The sequence below is a fragment of the Grampus griseus genome (genome assembly GCF_964374135.1).
Source record: "Grampus griseus genome assembly, chromosome: 12".
NCBI lineage: Eukaryota > Metazoa > Chordata > Mammalia > Artiodactyla > Delphinidae > Grampus > Grampus griseus.
This window is the reverse complement of record NC_139006.1, coordinates 62622249-62637125: the sequence shown is the minus strand read 5'-3', so window position 1 is coordinate 62637125 and position 14877 is coordinate 62622249. Positions and strand designations below refer to the sequence as shown.

The window sequence follows — 14877 nt, the reverse complement described above, 5'->3', positions numbered from 1 at the left end:
GCTTAGATACCAGTATTTTTGTTTGTTTGTTTGTTTGTTTGTTTTTTGCGGTACGCGGGCCTCTCACTGCTGGGGCCCCTCCCGTTGCGGAGCACAGGCTCCGGACGCGCAGGCTCAGCGGCCATGGCTCACGGGCCCAGCCGCTCCGCGGCATGTGGGATCTTCCCATATCCGGGCACGATCCCGTGTCCCTTGCATCGGCAGGCGTACTCTCAACCACTGCGCTACCAGGGAAGCCCACCAGTATTTTTTAAATTTTTATTTATTTATTTTTGGCGGTACGCGGGCCTCTCACTGTTGTGGCCTCTCCCGTTGCAGAGCACAGGCTCTGGACACGCAGGCTCAGCGGCCATGGCTCACAGGCCCAGCCGCTCCGCGGCATGTGGGATCCTCCCAGACCGGGGAACGAACCCGTGTCCTCTGAATCGGCAGGCGGACTCTCAACCACTGCGCCACCAGGGAAGCCCCAGTATTTTTTAATTTAAATTTTTTAAAATCATTTTTCCCCCTAAAGCATTGCTTTTATTTCCCCAGAGTCTGGCATATAGTACATCTTCAATTCACATTTTTTGTTGTGGAAAGTATTGCTGAGCCAGTTAGCGGATAACACAGACAACAGGAAACAGTATGGTATTGTAAAATTCATGTTAACTTCCTGTGAAAAGGATTGTAATCCAATTACCTACTTTCAAATGGCGAACCGGAACCTGAGAGAGGAATTGAATTCCTAAGGTCTGTCAGCCTTGGTAGTAGTGAATCAGGACCAGAACCCAGTATTCCAACTCCCAGGTCAGTGTTGTCCTGTCTTTGAACAATTCCATTTTGAACACACCCCAAACCCGCTCACCCATCAAGACTCGGCCTGCCTAATAATACCTCCCCTTCGACACCTCACTTCCTCAGTCACAAACCAACCCTGCCGTCTCTCAACAAACCCGTTGTCAAGTCCAAACCCGCCTGCGTCCCAGACCCATCCTTCCCTCACCCCCTGCCTCAAGCCCAGTCCCCAGACTTTGCGCTTGCTCCACTCGGGCAGCGGACTCTGTCACCATAGCAACTGGAGACACTCGAATCGGCCCGCAGCAACAAGGGGAGAGGAGCTCCTGGTAGTACAATTCTTTTTTTGTATATGCTTTCCTTACCGCTTCCCGCGCCTGATGAGTGAATTTGAGAGTCTGGTAAGAAAGCTCCATCGACAGCAGGGAGAAAAGGAACCAGTTTCTAGGCTGACAGTACATCCACCGATGGCGGCTCAGGGAAACCTGACGCTTAACCAGCCCGCCCCCTTCAGGATTGGCCAGAGCCTGGACATGCCAGCCAATCACTGGGCAAAGATGGACTCTTTACTCATGCCAATCAATGTTAAAATAAGTCTGTTAATCCAGAGGTTTTGCACGGCACTGACCAATCGAGAGACAGAAAGGGGATGATTGGCAGGTCTTGGGTCATTTGCAATTGTTTTGTTTCCCTAAATTCTGTCTCTAAAGTTTATGCACCATAGTATTTGTCCTTGATTTCGGCAGTTGTTCAGGCCTTCGTGACCCAATGCTTCTGTTCCCAAGACTCTATTTTGGCATCCCGTCTTCTCTAGGCCCCCCTCTCCCTCCTGATTAAGAAAAAGGTTTGGAAATTCCTTCCTGCTTTACTTTGAAATTGTCTGTACTTGGTCCATCTAGACTGATAGAATCTGATGTGGACTATGGCTGTCAGGGGCTATCTTGGATGCAAACTGTGCATTAAACTTTTCCTTCCCCTCCAATTTCCCCCACATCAGACCTACTCATTAGAAGTGGACAAACATGGACTTTACTTTTTCCTCTGCTTTATTTTCTTCATCTACTAACTACTCTTGTGTCTTCAAGGTCTTTCCCTTCAGTCTCTTTTGCTATGAATCTTATTCTAAACATCTTCTCCTCATTATCTTTGGCTTCCTTCATCCATTCTCCCCTCAGTATACAAAAATATTCAAGTCTCCTCAATCTAAAAAAAAAGTTCTCGGGCTTCCCTGGTGGCTCAGTGGTTGAGAGTCCCCCTGCCGATGCAGGGGACACGGGTTTGTGCTCCGGTCCGGGAAGATCCCACATGTCGCGGAGCGGCTAGGCCTGTGAGCCATGGCTGCTGAGCCTGCGCGTCTGGAGCCTGTGCTCCGCAACGGGAGAGGCCACAACAGTGAGAGGCCCGCGTACCACAAAAAAAAAAAAAAAAAAAAAAAGTTCTCATCTTGTATTGTTAAATTGAATCACCTCTCTGGCACTCACTTCAAGCTTTCTGGAAGAACTGGCTATCCTCTTCTTCACTTCGTCACCTCCCATTCATTTCTCAACACTTTCTGCTCCTACTTCTTTGAAGCTGTTCTTGCCAAAGTTGCCAATAACTTCCTAAATAGGAAATCCAATTATAGATTATTTTACACTTTACCAAATTTAAACTTGGCACCATTTGAAGTTGTTCACTGCTCTCTCATTAGTAATAATAGCTATAATTTATTAAACATTTAAAGTAGGGCACCAGGCAATGTACTATGTGATTTATGTGTTTATCCAATTTACTCCTAACACCCCATGGAAAGTTATTAATACTCCCAATTTACAGTTGTGGAAACAGGCTCAAAGAGCTGAGTTAGCTCATTTTAGGTTATCCAACTAGATAGAGTTAAGATGCAAACCTAGGTCTCCTGACTGAAGCCAGTGTTCCTTTCCATTACACTCTCTTGCTATTCTTTCTGTCCAGTTTCACCTGTCATTCCCACCCTGACCCAGACACCTCCCCTCATCTCTCACTCCAGCATAAATGAACTGCTTACAATGCTTGTGAACCAGTCCTGAGCAGTTCATTTTGCTTGGAGGATCATTCCTACCTCATTTGCCTAATTAAAGCCTATTTTGCCTACTAAGAGTCAGCTCTGGAATCACTTTCTAGGACAAATCAGTGGTGTTTATCAGATCACAATACTTACTCCAGGCAGAGCTTAGGTGGAGAGAAAACTAATTCCTGATTCCACTATATATCCTTTTACGCTACACTTAGCACATTCTTTTGTTGACATGACTTTCAAAAAAGTTAAAAACATGGGCTTCCCTGGTGGCACAGTGGTTGAGAGTACACCTGCCGATGCAGGGGACACGGGTTCGTGCCCCAGTCAGGGAGGATCCCACATGCTGCGGAGCGGCTGGGCCCGTGAGCCATGGCCGCTGGGCCTGCGCGTCTGGAGCCTGTGCTCCTCAACGGGAGAGGCCACAACAGTGAGAGGCCCGCATACCCCAAAAAAAAAAAAAGTTAAAAATATGACTCTCTTTGATATGAACGGACATAATGTCAAAGGTTTTATCTAACTCACTGAGGGAGCCAGTAAGATGGTAAAGCTGGTTTAAAGAGCATTTTGGGGAACTGGGTATTTATAGGCATTTTGAGAAGAAAGGTTAGGATAAGATTGCTAGCTTAGATACAAAATTAGTTAATGTTCTACAGGGCAGTAAAATCTTGACATTTTCTTTTCTAAAGGACATAGAAACATTCCTCTAGTTTTGGCCATTTACATTTAAATTTTAACTAATTAAAATTAAATAAAGTTAAACATTCAGTTCCTCAGTCACACTAGCCACATTTCACATATTCAATTGTCATATGTAGCTAATGGCTAATATATTGGACAACACAGATATAGAACATTTCCCTCATCGCAAAAAGTCCTTTTGGAAAGCAGTTGGGCCTCTTAAACATTGCTCTAGTATGACATTGAAAGGATATGCTGTACTATCTTTTGACTTATTTCCAAATGTAATATAAGTGTTTCTAAAGAATTTTCTCTACATAACCACTGGCTTTCAAATGTTTCCAACTGAGACACACATTAAGAAATACATTTTTGGTCAACTAATGTTTGACAAGGAAGCCAAGAATACTCAATGGGTAAAGGACAGTTTCTTCAATAAATAGTGTTGGGAAAACTGGATATTCCCATGCAAAAGAATGAAATTGGACTCTTATCTTACAGCACTCACAAAAACTAACTTGAAATGGATTAAGGACTTGAATGTAAGACCCGAAACCATAAAAGTCCCAGAAGAAAACCTAGGGAAAAAGCTCCTTAACATTGGTCTTGGCAATGATTTTTTTTTTTCAATATGACACCAAAAGCACACATGACCAAAACAAAAATGAACAGGTGGGATTATATCAACCTAAAGGGTTCTGCACAACAAAAGAAATGATTGATAAAAAGAAAAGGCAACCTATGGAATGTAAGAAAATATTTGCCATCGTTCTGATAAGGGGTTAATATACAAGATGTGTAAGGAACTCATACAACACAATAGCAAAAAACCAAACAATCCAATTTTAAAATGGTCAGAGGACTTGAATAGATGTTTTCGCAAAGAAGACATACAAATGACCAACAAGTACATGGAAAGATGCTCAACCTCATTAATCATAAGGGAAATGCAAATCAAAATCAGAATGATATATCATCTCACACCTGTTGGAATGGTTATTATTAAAAATACAAGAGATAAGGATGTGGAGAAAAGGGAACTGCACTCTCAGTGAAACCATAAACTAGTACAACCACTATGGAAAACGGTATGGAGGTTTTTTTAAAAAATTAAAAATAGAGCTATCATATGGTATAGCAATTCCACTTCTGGATACATACCCATAGGAAATGAAATCACTATCCTGAAGAGGTATCTGCACACCCATATTCATTGCAGCATTATTTACAATAGCCAAGACATGGAAACAACATGAGTCCAGATGGTCATAGTAAACATCTTTAAAGGGCTGAAAGAAAACCAAATACTGTGAAGTTAAGTGTTCTATACCCAGTGAAAATATTCTCCAGAAATTAAGGTGACTTGGAAAGGGTGACTGCCAGGACCTGGGAGGTCAGAAATGAGGCTGTGTAGCCTAGATGAGGGGTCATGACATGGGGACTATCATGAATGAGACACTCTCAGAGGACATCTTTGGAGGTCACTTGACCCCTGACTTACTCCCAGTGTTAGTTTTCTAGAATAGAGATCTTATCACACTACTACCTACAAAATCCTGTAACCTAGAGCATTCAAATCCCTCATTTTCACATGTACATCACTCCCCAATCTCATCTCACCCTATCTTAAAATTAGTTTTTTGTTTTGGGTTTTTTTCTCTTCTTCAAATATTCTTTTTTTTTTTAACATCTTTATTGGAGTATAATTGCTTTACAATGGTGTGTTAGTTTCTGCTTTATAACAAAGTGAATCAGTTATACATATACATATGTTCCCATATCTCTTCCCTCTTGCATCTCCCTCCCTCCCATCCTCCCTATCCCACCCCTCCAGGCGGTCACAAAGCACCAAGCTGATCTCCCTGTGCCATGCGGCTGCTTCCCACTAGCTATCTACTTTATGTTTGGTAGTGTATGTATGTCCATGCCTCTCTCTCACTTTGTCACAGCTTACCCTTCCCCCTCCCCATATCCTCAAGTCCATGCTCTAGTAGGTCTGTGTCTTTATTCCCGTCTTATCCCTAGGTCCTTCATGACCTTTTTTTTTTTTCCCTCAGATTCCATATATATGTGTTAGCATACGGTATTTGTTTTTCTCTTTCTGACTTACTTCACTCTGTATGACAGACTCTAGGTCCATCCACCTCACTACAAATAACTCAATTTTGTTTCGTTTTATGGTTGAGTAATATTCCATTGTATATATGTGCCACATCTTCTTTATCCATTCATCTGTTGATGGACACTTAGGTTGCTTCCATGTCCTGGCTATTGTAAATAGAGCTGCAATGAACATTGTGGTACATGACTCTTTTTGAATTATGGTTTTCTCAGGGTATATGCCCAGTAGTGGGATTGCTGGGTCATATGGTAAAATTAGTTTTAATTAAAGCTACCACTTTAGAAAGAAAACACAAAGGCAGCAGCATGTGTTTTTTCCTTTAAGAGAGGAACCCATTTTTTCTCACTGAAATTCTCCAGCTAGATTTGTTGGGCTAGGGCAGGGTCTCTCTATCTCAGCACTGTTGACATTCGAGGCCAGATAGTTCTTTGTTGTGGGGGGCTAACCTGAGCATCGTAGGATGTCTAGCAGGTCCCTGACCTCTACCCACTAGATGCCAGAGCACCCCCAAATTGTGACGACCAAAAATATCACCAGACATTGCCAAATGCCGATTGTCCCGTGGAGGGCAAAATAGCCCCAGGTTAGACCTATCTCTTTTTCTCAAGAAGAAAAAAAACCCCACTGCCATGTTTATTAAATTTAACATTTCTCCTCATCTAAAGAGAAAGATGTCAAAGAAAACCTAAGGCATATACATAAGCATGCACTTCACCACCACCACACCCCAACCCAGATAACCTAAAAGAAAAAATAAGGGCAAAGTTCTCTTCAACAATGTATCTTTGCTTCTGGAAGATGTTTCCACATCCTCTTTCTCCTGAGGCCATTTGGGCCTTCAGAATAGCAGTTTTTCACCGGCTGGCCCCGAGCCTTGGTTTTTCTTTTTCATGCTTTTTAACGTGGGTGAGTTTTTCAGCATATCTGGCAAGATCAGAAAGTGGATCTTCCTGCCACGGATGTACAGTCCAGGTGAGCCGCCCATCACCTTGCACATCTGGCAGTTCCTGTTGTCCCCTGCCTCATGAACTTCCCATGATACACGTCGCCGGGTTTGTCTGACATTCACAATGTGGTCCTCAGCCTCATGTAGGACCTGAACATGCACAGCAATAGACATCTCTGAGGAAGAGCGTGCTGCTCCTGTCTCCCTTTCTTTTGCGCCTCCAGGAACAGGTGTGTGAACAACCTGCCCACGCTGCCAGAACCATTTCAAAAAATGTGTCCATTAATTGCTTCCTATACTATTCATACCTACAGACAAAAGAAAAACTCCCCTCTTTCTAAGGAAATTTTTATTTTCCTCTCCTTCTGTAAAACATTCGTTACATTTCTTATCCTTGAGTTTTAAAACATTGTTTCAATAATCACCAAAGTAGCAAAATTGCATTGGGTGTCCACGTTATTGATGCTTCCAAGTTGTGTCATTTGACGTGTATGAAACAGAGCCAAAGCTTATCTCTTGTTTCTCAAGAGATATTATTTCTTTTTTTTTAAGGCATATTATTTCTAAAATATTGAAAAACACACTGCAACTTCAGTTGGAGAAAACGAGTTATTCCACTTGTTCTTTCTCTTAGAGCAAGGATGTTTTATAGGGTGAACTCTGAGTGTTTTTTATTCATAAACTTTTTTGTTTTACCGATTATGCTCTTCAAATTGTGCGTGAATCCATCAATGCCTATCCCTTTCTCTTCAGTAGCCTCTTCCCATACAAACACCTTGGAATTCTGTATTCACAGCCTCACTTATGTCAAACCACCTTCCACAGAGCTTCTATAGGCATGCAAGAATGAGGGAGAGTTTTCAAGAATGACAAGAAAGATACCCGCCTAACTGCAAACCCTCTAACAGTCAACTATAACTCATTTCTGAATATATATTGTTAAAACTCCATTTTTTATGTCACCTAAAAAGAATGTATCCTGTCATTCTTTAAAAACTGTTACCTCTGTCAGTGGAAAGAGAAAAAGTTTTAATCATACAGACAGTCTGTGTTGGTATAAATCTCTCTCTGCCAACAGTTGTTGAAACATAAGAATAGAGAGCTTTTACTGGATCTTATCCAAAAATAGAATGAAATCTGGGTTTTAACCTTCACTGTTATCAGTGTCATTTTCTAATTTACCCTAAATGGTATCAGAATGTGTGCCCTGTCTTCCTAACTTTATCTGTGAACAGTCCTCCTGCTGCCATTCCTGCAACCACATTCAGAGGCACACAGGCCAGGATTGGAATCTTGCCCCATCACTTACTGCTCTGTGATTTAGGAAAGGTATTGGACCTGTTCAAGCCTTGTATCGTCATCTGTAAAATGGAAACAGTAATACCTTCTCATAGTGAAATGAGACCTTGTGTGGGAAAGACTGCCCTAGTCAAGTTTCCCTGATTAAGAGATTGCTAATTTTTGTTGTTGCTGTTGTTGGTTTGTTTCTAAGAGAATGAATAACCAACAAAGACAGTAACCTACCTGTATTAGTTTTAAAAATGAAGGGAGAGGATTTTTCTGGAAGAATAGTTGGGTAACTTTTGTCATTAGCCAATGAAACATTGAACAACAAGGTTCAGAAAGGGTAGATACCAGTGCAGCTTTCAGGACCTCAGCAGTTGTTCCTTTCACTCAAAAATGTCCTGCCATTAACATGACTCATCTTCAAACTTCATTAGCGCACATGTCACTCAGGATAAATTTTTGAGAAAAAGAACCTGATTGCTTCCCCCTGGCTAACATATGGGTTTTTCTCAGTCTCCTCTCCTCCAAATCCAATCAGCTGTGGCTAGGAAGGAGGTTCCTATGTCTCAGGTTTGCAGGGCCTCTGAGGAGAGCAAGGCTGACATGCACCCCAAAATGTAAGTGGTTCTAGTGCTTGGAAATGCACATAATAAGTGCTTAATGGGTCTTAGCAATTGTTGTCATTGTTGAGAGTGTACCCTGTCATTTTCAGGCTCCATACATTTGATTACATCATTTTTTTTAACCACTGAAATGTTATTCCTCCTCTATATGAATGAAAATGAAATCATTCATTTTTTTCATTCATCCAGAAAATATTTATTTCATGCTTAATATGAGTCTAATGGTGTTCTTGGCAGTGGGGATACAGTGGAGGACAAAGTCCCTGCCTTCCTGGAACTTATATTCTAGTGGGGGCGGGGACTCTGGGAAGAATTGTACCCATAAACCATGAATTAATATAATTTGAGGTAGTGAGAAGTGCCACAGTTTGAGGGAATAAGTAATGACAGTGGAGGAAGAATAAAGGCTAAATGTGGGAGATAAAACAGGGCCTGTGGACTCCGGTAAGGAGTTCAATTTTTATTTTTAGAGTGCTGTAAACCTGTTGAAAGATTTTGAATAGGGGATGGTGAGATCAGATTTATATTTATCAAAAATCATTCTGGATGTTACATGGAGAATGATTGTAGTGGTACAAGATAGAAAGCAAGATAGAAAGACAGGAGGCTACTGTGGTCATCCAGGACAATGGTGGCAGTAGCAGTGAAGTGAAGAATGATCAGATTTAGGATGCATTTTGGGTTTTGTTTCACTATGAAATATTTCAAGCATACAAATATAGAGGATAATAGGTTGGTATACCTACCTTTCAATTCTATCATATCTTAACATTGTGCCCTATTTGCTTCAGATCTTTTTTTTTAAGAAGGAAGACTTTACAAACATAGTAGAATCCCCCAGAATAGCCTACAGATCCTATTCCCTTCCTCTCAGAGGTACCCACTGTCCTGGTTTTGATACTCATCATTCACATGTATGTTTTCTATCACATATGTACCTATCCATAAATATACAGCATTGTTTTCCCTTTTTGCAAAATTTACATGAAAGGTATATAACTTTTTCCAACTTGATTGTTTCATTTGGCATTGTTTTGGGGATTTGTCCATATTCTTTTTTTTTTTTTAATTTTATTATTTATTTATTTATTTATTTTTGGCTGGGTTGGGTCTTCGTTGCTGTGCGTGTGCTTTTTTTCTAGTTGTGGCGAGCAGGGGCTACTCTTCATTGCGGTGCATGGGCTTCTCATTGCGGTGGCTTTTCCTGTTGCAGAGCACGGGCTCCAGGCGTGCGGGCTTCAGTAGTTGTGGCACGTGGCTCAGTAGTTGTGGCTCGCGGGCTCAGGAGTTGTGACTTGTGGGCTCTAGAGCGCAGGTTCAGTAGTTGTGGCGCACGGGCTTAGTTGCTCCGTGGCATGTGGGATCTTCCTGGACCAGGGCTCGAACCCGTGTTCCCTGCATTGGCAGGCGGATTCTTAACCACTACACCACCAGGGAAGCCCTGTCCATATTCTTATATGAAGCTCTGGCTCTATTCATTTTTTTCTTACTGTATACATAGCATTCTTTTGCAGGAACATACCACAATGCATTTATCTACCCTATCCTTGATGGACAAGTTGTTTTTAACTTTTCTCTGTTACAAACAGTGATGGAATAAATATTCTTGTACATATCTCCTGGTGCACATGTGCCTGTATAAGAGTTTCTCTAGGTTAGTACTTCCTAACTTCAGGTCATGCACACAAAGAAAACAATAAAATTTCTAGGGCTTCCCTGGTGGCGCAGTGGTTGAGAGTCCGCCTGCCGATGCAGGGGACACGGGTTCGTGCCCCGGTCCAGGAAGATCCCACATGGCGCGGAGCGGCTGGACCGTAAGCCATGGATGCTGAGCCTGCGTGTACGGAGCCTGTGCTCCGCAGTGGGAGAGGCCACAACAGTGAGAGGCCCGTGTACCGCAAAAAAAAAAAAAAAATTTCTGTGTTATGTTAATAAACTGGAGAGGATTTAGGAATATCTATATGGAGCTTGATGAAAAAGCTCATTATTTTTTTCATATAATTATAAGAAAGAATGGAATACTAAAGTATTAAGGAAAATATAAAATATTAAATTTGCATAAAACTTCCAAATAAAAAATTTCAGAAGTTTTAGTGAAGAGCTTAAGAGCACTTCTATGGGCAGGTTTAATGTTTGAATTGTCTGTACTTTTTTTTTTTTTTGCGGTACGCGGGTCTCTCACTGCTGTGGCCTCTCCCGTTGCGGAGCACAGGCTCCGGACACGCAGGCTCAGCGGCCGTGGCTCACGGGCCCAGCCTCTCCACGACATGTGGGACCTTCCCGGACCGGGGCACAAACCCGTGTCCCCTGTGTGGGCAGGCGGACTCTCAACCACTGCGCTACCAGGGAAGCCCTGTCTGTACTTCTTGATCAAGACATTTTAATGACAATGTCTTCGAGTTCTTATTGACAAGATATTTTGCATTTTTGCAATCATTCAAAAGTTGAAATTATATTTTAAAAATCAAGTAACCAGTCCTTTTCTATCATTGACAAATATAATTTTGAAATTTTTTGATAAATAAAATAGGTTTTAGATTCTAGCTGTGCAGATAGCACAGAGTTCCTTTCTATATACCCCAGTTTCCTTGATTATTAACATCTTTTTTTAAATTTAATTTTTATTTTACATTGGAGTATAGCTGATTTACAATGTTGTGTTAGTTTCAGATATACTGCAAAGTGAGTCAGTTATACATATACATATATCCATTCTTTTTCAGATTCTTTTCCCATATAGGTTGTTACAGAATATTGAGTAGAGTTTCCTGTGCTATGCAGTAGTTAACATCTTGTATTAATATGGTATATATGTCACAACTAGTGAACGAATATTGAGACATTATTACTAACTAAAATTCATATTTTATTCAGATTTCCTTAGTTTTTGCCCCGTGTCCTTTTTTATACCAGAATCTAGCCAGGATACCATATCATATTTAGTTGTTGTGTCTCCTCAGGTTCTCTTTGCTGTGATGATTTCTCTGACTTTCTTTGTTTTTAATGACCTTGACACTTTTAAGGAATAGTGGTCAGGTGGTTTGTAGAATGCTCCTTGATTGGGATTTCTCTGATACTTTTTCCCATGATTCAACTGGGGTTGTGTGTTTTTTGAGAGAAAGATCACAGAGATAAAGTGCCATTCTCATCACATCATATCAAGGGTACATACTATCATCATGGCTTATTATATCTCATCAGAACCTGAGAGATGATAAAACACTGTTTCAAGACAATCTTTGTCATAGAGAGCAAATGAAAATAGACTTGTAGCAGCTTCCAATCCTTTAAAATTTGTTAAAATTCGAAAACAAAAAAAAACAAACGACGGGATGTAAAAATGAGTAAAGGACTGAATAGACATTTCTCCAAAGAAGTTATTCTGAAGGCCAATAAGCATATGAAAAGATGTTCAACATCACTAACCATTAGGGAAATGCAAATCAAAACCACAAGGAGATATCATCTGATGCCTATTATGATGGCTACTACTAAAAACCAGAAAATAACAACTGTTGATGAGGGTGTGGAGAAGCTGGAACCCTTGCACACTGCTGGTGGGAATGTAAAATGGCACAACTGCTTTGGAAAACAGTATGGCAGTTCCTCAAAAAATAAAAATAGAAGTACCATATGATCCAATAATTCCGCTTCTGGGTATATACCCGAAAGAATTGAAAGCAGGATCTAGGAGAGATATTTGTTCACATTAGTCACAATAATCAAAAGGTGGAAGCAACCTGCTATTGACCGAATGTCTGTGTCCCTCAGAAACCCATATGTTGATGCTTCAATCCCCAATGCAATGATATTTGGAGGTGGGGCCTCTGGGCAGTAATTAGATTTAGCTTAGGTCATGAGGGTGGAGGTCCTAGGATTGGCTTAATGCCCTTATAAGAAGATCAAGAAACCAGAGCTCTCTGTCCCCATAATGTAAGGATATATTAAGAAGGTGGTCATCTGTAAACCCGGAAGTGGATCCTCATCAGACACTAAAGGCTGGCACCTTGAACTTAGATTTCTGAACCTCCAGAACTGTGAGAAATGTTAGCTATTTAAGTCACACATTCTGTGGTATTTTGTTTTAGTACCCCAGCCTGATTAAGACACAACCTAACTGTCCATGGACAGATAAATGGATAAACAAAATACGGTGTATAACAATGGAATATTATTCAGCCTTAAAAAGGAAGAAAATTTTTTGTAATATGTTACATCATGGATGAACTTTGAAGACATCATGCTAAGGGAAATAAGCCAGTCACAAAAAGACACATACTGCATAATTCCATTTATATCAGGTACCTAGAGTAAAGTCATGAAGAAAGCAGAATGGTGATTGCCAGGGTCCAGGGGGAAGAAAAGAATAGGGAGTTATTGTTTAATGAGTATGGAGTTTCAGTTTTGCAGATGAAAAGAATTCAGGAGCTGGATGGTGGTGATGGCTGTACAGTAACGTGACTATACTTAATGGCACTGTATCGTACACTTAAAAGTGGTTAAGTTGGTAAACTTTATATTGTGTATATTTTATCACAATTTTTAAAATTGTTGAGGCTTACTCTATTATGCTCAATTTTGGTAAATATTCCATATGTACTTAAAATAATGCATTTTCTGCACATTATTTGTAATCACTGGGTCAAATTTGTTAATTATGCTGTTCCAAAAATCTATATCTTTAATGATTTTCTGTTTGCTTTTTGTATCAATTACTGAGAGAGGTATGGTAAAATGCTTCACTATACTTGTGGATTTTCTCACTGTAGTTCTGTAAGCTACATTAAGTGCATGTCATTAGGTGCATACAGATTTAAAATTGCTATATTTTACTGGTGAACTTAACTCACTCAGAAAAGTCCCAAGTATGGTATCCCCATCAGGTCTATAAATGTAGACCATTTATAGTTCCTCCTGGTCCAGAGGCAATTTACTAATCAGAGGTCATTTTTATCATAAACCTCTATCATGTTTCCTGGTGAACAGAGCTAGAAAATTAGCTGAAGGTTAAGTTCTTATGTAGACAGGAAAAGGTTTTGTTAACCCTTTACCTATAGTGATTTTTTTTATCAGTCTGAAAAATCTCAGACTTTATCTCATCACATATTGCTACTGTCTCATTTTGGTTTTTTGTTCTTTGAGGACTCCAATTAAATATTTGTTAGACTTTTCTGGCATTATCTTCTGTCTCAAATCTATGTCTCTAATATTTTCTTACGCATTGTCCATCTTTTTGTTTCCCTGAGCTTCATTCTAAATAGTCTTCTAACATGTTCCTGTTATTAATTCTCTCTTAAACCATGTGTAATATACATATATACCTATAAACTTATCCATTGAGTTCTTAAACATCTCAATTCTAGTTTCTATTAGATTATTTTTTCAAGGTTTGTTTATTTACTTATTTGTGTAAGCTTGCTTTTATTGCAGTCTTTTTCTGATTTTTGATTATGTTTGGTCATTTAATTTGTAAAATTTTATGTAGGTTAATTTGAGGTTTGGGCTAATGATATCTTCATCTGGAGAGAATTTTTGTTTGATTCTGCCCAGTGTCTGTGGAGTACCACTCTAGGATCTGTTTATTCAGTATTCAAGGAGTGAGATTTCCTGATTGCTATAAAACCTGAACGCAATTCGTGGAAGTGCTGATTTATTTCTGGTTTATCTTTACCCTACGGGATCTTGTATTAAATATGGGGGGTGTTTATCGGACTTTGTTTCTTCTGTGGCACTAGATTTAGATTTATGTCTCTCTTGCCCAGCAATCCTGCAAAAGTCATAGCTCAGTTTATAGATTTTACTTTTGGACTGTCAAATGTCTCAGGATAAATGTTCAGTTTAACTGCCTAGAACACTGCCTTCTAAGATTTTGACTGGTTAACTCCTTACATTTGGCACATGCTTCTGATTTTCTAAATCCAGATTTTTTGGTTGTTCTTAGTTGCTGAGTTGTATCAAATTACCAATTTCTTTAACATATATGCTAGCGTGAAACCATCCTTGCATTACTGGCATAAAATCTGCTTATAAGTTAGATAGGAAAATTAATTTTTGTTTGGTTTTGGCATTGAGGCTATAATAGCATTTTAAAATGTTTCCCTCATTTTAAAATTCTCTCTACAGTATTAGAAATCAGATCATTGGTTATTTCTGGTGGGAGGTTTGACTGGGAAGGGGCAGGAGGGAATTTTCTGGAGTGATGAAAATGTTCTGTATCTTGATAAGCATTTTTCAAAACTAATTGAAGAGTTTACTTAAGATAGGAGGATTTACCTATATGTTATTTATGCCTTAATAAAAATTGTTCAAATACTAATAACTGTTGAATCTAGTTGGAATGTATACAGATATTCATTGTTATGCTTTCAACTTTTGTTTGTGTTTAAAAATTCCAGACGAAAAAATT

At 39.8% G+C, this 14877-nt stretch overlaps 1 protein-coding gene across 1 annotated transcript in view; it reads right to left on the bottom strand.

Moving 5' to 3' along the window:
* KATNAL2 (katanin catalytic subunit A1 like 2) overlaps window positions 1–1238 on the bottom strand; it is a gene marked incomplete at both ends in the record, with an annotated part of 87751 nt that extends 86513 nt beyond the window's left edge. The window contains one exon of the mRNA XM_082667668.1: window positions 1143–1238. Within this exon, the coding sequence (XP_082523794.1) occupies window positions 1143–1238 (96 nt within the window). The remainder of the gene's footprint in view (window positions 1–1142) is intronic.
* Between the last annotated feature and the right edge of the window lie 13639 nt (window positions 1239–14877).